At 38.3% G+C, this 7,808-nt stretch overlaps 1 protein-coding gene across 1 annotated transcript in view; it reads right to left on the bottom strand.

Moving 5' to 3' along the window:
- Positions 1–4,009: 4,009 nt before the first annotated feature.
- uncx (UNC homeobox) overlaps positions 4,010–7,808 on the bottom strand; it is a 3,943-nt gene continuing 144 nt past the window's right edge. The window contains exons 1-3 of the mRNA XM_016569477.1: positions 7,227–7,808; positions 6,556–6,731; positions 4,010–5,316 (exon numbers count right to left, since the gene is read on the bottom strand). The exon at positions 7,227–7,808 is cut by the window's right edge and continues 144 nt beyond it. Coding sequence (XP_016424963.1) covers positions 4,300–5,316; positions 6,556–6,731; positions 7,227–7,485 — 1,452 coding nt within the window. The 5' untranslated portion in view covers positions 7,486–7,808 and the 3' untranslated portion in view covers positions 4,010–4,299. The remainder of the gene's footprint in view (positions 5,317–6,555; positions 6,732–7,226) is intronic.

Genomic DNA, 7,808 nt, shown 5'->3' with positions numbered 1-7,808 from the left:
TAAAGATATGCTGGCTCCACATATTCCTAAAATCTCTTGAAGATCGTTGTCATGGACCAACAAATTCTCCTTTGGCCAGAATTCAGTGGTTTATCAGATGAAATATAGGTAATGAAACACATCTCACAAGGTGATAATTAGAAAAGAAGAGCAAAGCAGCAGTCACAGGCTGTTAGATTTTTAATAACCACAATGACCAGGGGAGTTAGTGTTAACATTTGGGTCATGTTTATCATATTGACTTACACTGGGTCACGAATATGTATGACAAAAAAATCAAATGCTAATAAATTTGATACTGTTGTGACAAAGAGGTCCATAATTTAGTGGTATTGTTTTTAATGAAAGATCTATAGTTGGTTAGTTTTCCCAAAGGTACACCTCTTAAAAAGAAGTGCATTTGTATATAACTGAGGAGTAAATGTTCAAGTTAAGCCATCATATTATAACAAAAATGATGGAACCTAATTAAATTATAGAAATTGAATGTTAAAACATATTATATGGAGACTATACTGGAACTCTTTGTTTTGAAATAAACCAACACTTTTAATATTTTGTTAATTGCATTGCTGAACTAAATACTAGAATTGCCAATTCTAAACAAAGTGCATTATGAGTTGCTCTTAATGATGTTTTCCCTCTTTTAATTGCCCTCAAAGGGAATTATTTAATTAACTCCCTGAAACTCCCCAATTAATGGTTTCTTTGTAAATTAGATGTCTGTGTGAAAACTCGCATGCATTTTTGTTTCAAGCTCGGGACAAAAATCGATAATCCCTCATATCATAAGGGGTGATTGAATCAAAGTTCAGTCTTGTTTCAATAAGAAGGAATGTTGAAGTGATTGCAGGGACAGAAAGCCTCTAGCCTACTATTGGTAGCCAAAGAAAAGCAGTGCCACTTAGATCTTTCTCACAATCACTTAAAACGGTACTTGACATTTGGCTCCTATCCTGCAGCTACTCTGCCATGCATTTTAGGATTACTTTACAGCGTATGCCTATTAATTCACCGGCGGACTTCAACGCTCTTATCTCTGCCATGCAAACGCGGGATGAGGGATATAACTGACATGCGCATTGTTTATTCACGATCCCTAAATTGATTAACTCAAGTAAGGTAGAGGCTTGATATTTGTCGTCTTACAGAATGATATATTTTATCACTTTGTGTTTTGGGTTTTATTTTCGTGAATGTAATTAATAAGTGGAGACGAGCTTTCTAAATGTTATTCATGTAATTTACCTATCATTCTCAGATTTGTTCGGCTTCCTATAGATTTTTTTGTCTCTCTTGCAATCAGAAATATTGCCATTTGACAAAGGATTTGGTCCTCAATCGATTTAACATAACACCTTACGATTGACTTCCTCTAATTCACTCTCTATTCGAGATGCCGATCCCCCAAAAAAACATAATTAGTTTTATAATCCGAAAATGCAATTCGGACGACTTTCAGGTCTATTCAATAAAATAAATTATTTTTCGTCATGATACACGAACTGCCAGGTAGCTGTGAATATAACATTGCATTGCCAATCAATTTACCTTTTTTGATTCTGCTATGATTCTGTGGCTATGATTATGGAAATTAAAAGCAAAAAGAGTTCAAGTAAGCTTTAAGTAATGAACGCCACATTTAAATCCATGAAGATTTATATGTTAAACCAGAATGGGTCACTGATTTCTCCAGCCATGTTTAAGCAGTAGTCTAATAGAGAAGCGGAATAGAATCACTATTCGGTTGGCCCGTTGGCCTTGCACCTGTCCTCGAGGTATATGGGGCGCTCTCTGAGTTTAGCAAAATATAAAACGACAAAAGAAAATAATCTACAAAGCACTCAGGAAGGGGTTAAGACTGGGTGTTGCAAATGAGGCTCTTGAAATCACCTTCATAATTAATTGCGCGAATCTGATTCTATTAAATAAAAATAACACGTATTGAGGAACTCAATTAGCATTAATTAAGCTTGATATCCTAATTTGGAAAATGTGTTGAGGAAAACAAGCGTATTCCGAGTCGTTTTACCCCTGATGTTGTTGAATACCAGCTTTCTGCCTTTGGGCTGCTTTTCTCTCCTCAGAGAGTTGAAAATGAGAAATGGAGATGGAATATCAGGAGGTGCTAAATTAGCTGCCTGATCTGCACTTATTGCTGCACACACACCCCCATTACTTTGCTGTTCTCTCTCTCTCTTAACATTCCAGGCATGGCGCGGCGTCGAGATAGCAGATTTATCAAATGGGAAAATGAATGCATGATGATCAGTTAAATTGAAAATCAGCGCCTGCATGACAGCCCGACCTGACACCTCCGTAATTAGAAAGAAAAATGATGGCGTCCGATGCATAATAGAGCAAAAACAATTTACACTCTCCCATAATGATCCAGCGTTCAAATTGAAAATTTCTCCGGGTAGAAATTGAATTCATAAAGTATGATTCATGGAGGACACATCTCCTGGAGGCTGCCTGGGCCATATCGATTGATAGTTTGTCTTGAATCATACAGCGTGCTGCTTTCAGGCAAAAGCTTAACTACTTAAGCAAATCGCTAATTTCACCTTAAGGCCACCAGTGTGCAGCCAGCGATACTCCTATTCAGATTGCAAATGAATTAAACATGAACGCGTCCTGGTAGGGGAAAATAACAGCAGCAAATTGAAGGACACCTCCAGACAACTAACATTTTCCAAACACTTGCTTTTTTTTATATAGCCTACAAAAGGCAATTGACTGACTGAAATAAAGATATATTCATCGGTTGACTTGGAGATAGCGGAATGATGGCTTCAAAAAGACCTAATCTTTCAATATGGAAGAATAGCTAGGGATAAATAATTATTGTTTTTATAGCAACTCTGGGCCATCTTTATTTCTCTGCATTGTGTGCAAAATATGTTCTTATTGATTGTCCTGACATCTTTTCTGCTCTCCCCCTGTGGTTTATCTTCCCCACTTTTGTGCAGTCTATTTGCCCTGGACGCCATATGCTAAGTCTTAAGTCTGTCTCTGGTGAAAATTATGTAAATATTATGAAAGAGACACTGGCTCAGAAATTCATTTGCGCCGGCCTCACTGATTATTTTCAATTTATTTGCAAATCAAGACCCAGTGGAAGTGAGACGACCAGAGGATGTTTAAGAAAACAATAAACGCGCCTGCATGACCAAATTAAACACCTTGGAAAATTAAAATGCTAATTCATTATTGGTAGTTACCGCTTATATTTATCAGGAAAATGATTCTATGATTTTATTGCCTTCTTTTCTTACCTCGCCTTTAGATCTGGTCAACAGTGCTAATATTGTCAAGGCGCAGATGTCTGGGAGCCCCCACAGGGTCCCATGGGACCGCCAACCCTATTAGAACAAATGTGTTCAGCTATTGTAAATAGGCACGTTTGCTTCGCCCGTCCTATTACAGCCGACGCATGATCAATAGGCTGATAACACAGGAACATCAATATAAGCGACAGAACAATGAGGGATATCATCGAACATCTATCTTAATATAGCCAGCTACAAGGGCCCTGACAAAGTGAAAAGCTCATGAAAATTCCGCCCCACGAATTCCCATCTCCTATCCAATATGCACAAACACACTCCCAGCTGCCGGGGCTATTATTTTCGTATTTCAATTTGACACCCCAGCCTTTCATGCTAATTCTATTATTCTTGGAAGTTTATGTGATTTCATATCACTAGAAATCGGTAATGTATTATAACCCTTTGGGCTAAAATAAACTGAATCCCTGCAGTAGCCACCGGGAAAATAATTACTTTCATATCAAAACTCTGCAGGAGTCGAACGGGTCTTTTCGCCTCCGGCTCGTAACCTCATTTCAGAGTAGCTTATAGATGAATAAATTTGTTAAAGCAATACACAAAATACAACACGGGGTTTTGGGAGAGGGAGCTATATAGCCCACAACATAAGCTCTATTTAGGGCCATGCACGTTTAAGTTTGTTGTATACAATCGATTTATTTATGAAAAAAAACGTACATATATAAATATCTTAATACTTTGTACAACGTTTGAGGTTTTGTCTTGTTTTGATTTTTTTTTTTTTTTACAGTTTCTTATACAGGGAGCTGCTGCTATGTTCAATAAACATTTGATAGCCCACCACACACATAGCCTACACAAATTATTCACACAGATATTTCCCCTAATCAGAATATAAATATGTCAATGAAAACGATACGTTTCGATATGTCGACTTTTTTTCCTCTTCGCTTAATCTGAGGTCGTGCAATATCGACACGCTCCTCAGTTTCTACTACGATGTCATTTATTCCATATCGACGTCAACTGAGTCTTTGTCGGTGTCCTTGTTGCTGGTCGCTGATTCAGAATTTTGTGGTGGATAGTCAGGTAACGACTGTTCCTTTTTCTCCGACTGTGGAGACTTTGGATCGACGGTGTCTAATTCTATATCTTGTGGGCATCTTTCGTTACAGCTGCCCGCCGAGTGACCATTAATGGTAGTCTGTGGTGAACTGCTCTGTGGTGAACACGTTATGTTGCCCGACTGACTGACCTGGCCTTTGATTGCTGGCGCGCCGCTGTTGTTGTTTACACTGTTGTTCTCCTTGGCGTTCCTGTGTCCTAGGTTTCCAGCAAAGGTACTGTCAGCAGCTGGCCCTTTCTGGCCATATTCAGAATCAGGGCCTGGTGCTGTGCTCTTCAAAGCAGTCTGTGGAACAATGAAACCGAGAGGTTGTGTAATAGGGTACAGTAAAAAATGTCCTTTCCCTATCAAAGGCCGTGGAGCCGGTACTGGGAAGTCCATATGCGGCTTGCGCCTCGGCCTGGAGTCCGACAGAAGGCTTTCCACACTGAAGGGATTGAGTTTTTGAAGAGTGGAAGACCTACTGTTAGCGCACAGGTTTGACTGCTGACCGCTGTCGGATGAGTCCAGCTCGGATCCGCTCGCGTCTTGGTCTGCGGTTCTTTGGTTCTGGAGTTTCTGTGGTGTTTGGTCACAGCTTGGTTGCGTTTGGTTTCGGCCCATGTCGCAATGGAGGCTTTGTTCATTGTCCGTTACTTGTGACAAGCCACTGTCACTGTCAGATCCTGGGGTGTGAAACAAGTCCCCGGCAAGGAGTTTGTTCTGGGATTTTAAAAGCCGTCTTTCTTGTTTCCTTTTCTTTTTCTCCAGCCTCTCTAGTTCTCTGCGCGCAATCTCCTCAGGGTCCATTGGCTCGCCACTGCAGGTCGTCGGATGGGAGTTGTGTGCAGGTCGCCCCGGCCCCTTCTTCGTGTTTTCCTTTTTTCTCCATTTCGCTCTTCGGTTTTGAAACCAGACCTAAACACGAAAAAAAAAAAAAAACATTAATTTTCATATCATTAAAATAATGCCAAGTCTGCAGAAATATATATGCTACATATAAAAAATATAGGCCTAGGCCTTCTTTTAAACATAGCCTATATGCAAATTATATTTACGTTAGCATATAGCTATATATTCATGTATACAGATTATGATATATACATAGGCCTACACATTATATTAGTATATTTATAATATACAATACAGTATATTATAGTTACTGTATTGTATAATAGAAAATGTATATTCTTTTTTGTTGTTTTTGAAAATGAATACAAATATTAAAAACACATTTTGCTTAATTATGAGTTGCCAGTATTTCATAGAATGTTGTAAATTTACTAAATATGTTTTATAAATGTAGCATTGTTATAATATAATTAAAATAAAACGCAAATATCCAGACAACACATTTTAGAATAATGTTATGGTTCAAATATAGCTATCATCTTGAATGCTGCATGCTGTAGAAGTAGGCCGCAAACAGATCCTAAAACAGATTAATTGCATTACGCTCCATACAATTTAAGGCAATGAGTTTTGATTTATAGGCCAAATGTTTGATTCTATTTTTTTTTTTTTCAGATAAAAAAATACCATAATGATAATGAACTCACGCCTGACAGACAAGCTATTTTGCATATCGAAATGTGCTCTCTTGGAGAGAGCAATGCACCGATTAAATGTAATTATTTAATAGGCTAATATTTAATAAGGATCGTGCACAATTATGTAGGCTATATCGTGTATATTTCCCCTCGATTTCACCCGGCTGTAGCCTATTTAAAAGAGAATCAAAAATATGTGTAAACATGTCTATTCTAGTTATGCTATTATTCTATTTTTGTGCAGTGATCTCTTAATTTTTTTTTTTTCGCTAACAGTGGGGCCTCCTGTATAGTACAAAATACAGTACAAAACTACAAAAAAGACGTCTAAAAAATGTAGGGTAAAAATACTTGTCTTTTTTATAATTTAAATTATAAATAAAGCTTCTTAAACCTTAATGAAGTTTATTTTAAAAAGAAGGCATTTTTAAAATGAGCACATGTTTTATACAAATAACATCATGAAAAAAAATAACAGAACAAAGAACAAGGGGAAAAAACAATAAGACACGGTTATTCATAAAAGCATGTTGTGTTTACACCAAAATAATTTTTGATTCGTCTGTTCATAACGTCACACCAAAACAAATATTTTTTGTCTATTTACCTGCACTCTCGATTCTATCAAATCCAATCTGAGAGCAAGTGCTTCCCTCATGAACACATCTGGATAGTGACTTTCATTAAAAGCCTTCTCTAATTCTTCCAGCTGCCAGCCAGTGAAATTGGTACGAGTTCGTCTTCTTTTACAACCCGGGCTATCCTTCTCTGGATCCCCCGAATCTATGTGAGAAACAATAAATTAGCATCGCTTGTAACTTGCACAGTTCTGTCCACCAAAACAGTGGGCCCACTGAAATTCTTCGTAGTGTTGATTTGTCTGCATGGGCGTTTACTGTTAATGTGTATGAAAGGATAAAGAGAAAACGAAAGCCATCAGTTTTGTTTTCTTGCTAAAGTAACAATTAAAAAAAATAAAAAATACGAAGAGATGGAAGCAGCCAACGTGCTGTCCATTATTTTGTAGAATATTATCCTCTCTTCCTTATAAAAGACACCCTGCCTTAATTCCAGTAAACAAGCTTGAACACATATGAGACAATCCTTATTCTTTTGTTTCCCCGGGTTATTCCTCAAAGCTTTATGTGGAAAAAATAAAAATAAATATATATATATATATCTTTGTTTTAGGCAACAACATGACAAAAACATGTTGTTGTTTTTTTCTTCTTCAGTCCAAGACCCTTATTCCAGTTTAGGACAAGTGTGTTTGCTTACCTGTCAGTTTGTACTGTTGGCTATCGCCATTCATACCGCAGCCAGACGACAAGAGAGGGTTAGAATTCACCACGGAAGCCGTGCAGGAGCCGTTTAGTAATCCGTCTATTGAGAAAGGAACCGCGGCCGTAGATTGAAGTTGATGACCGGCTAATTCGTACACATGATGGTGGCTTAGATGGTACGGAAAGCTCACCATCCCACCGAGCGAGCCTCCGAACTGGGCATGAGGTGGATCCAGTATCCTGCTGTCCATCATCTCCCAGGCAAAAGGAAACGACGTCTGGTGGTTGGTGATGTGAATTTAAAAAACATGCAGCGAGAGCGGCCAGCGAGGAGGGGACATGATGTGGAGAGTAGGATGAGCTGTTCTTTATCAACACGAAGCTTCCAATAATTAGCTTAGGCTCTGGGAATTTGAGACCAATGAGAAGCGTTAATCGGCGCTGACGTCAGAGACGTAGTCCGAAAACGCTTTCCATATCGATTGCTAATTAAACCTGACATCCACCTCAATAAACAATATCAGAGCTGTCACAACAAGACAGGAGGGCTTTGATAAGAACTACATCACGACTACAC

Source organism: Sinocyclocheilus rhinocerous, unplaced genomic scaffold, assembly GCF_001515625.1.
Source record: "Sinocyclocheilus rhinocerous isolate Xijiao unplaced genomic scaffold, SAMN03320098_v1.1 scaffold1303, whole genome shotgun sequence".
Lineage (NCBI taxonomy): Eukaryota > Metazoa > Chordata > Actinopteri > Cypriniformes > Cyprinidae > Sinocyclocheilus > Sinocyclocheilus rhinocerous.
Note: the sequence above shows the minus strand (reverse complement) of the source record. Positions and strands in the feature narration are given on the sequence as shown.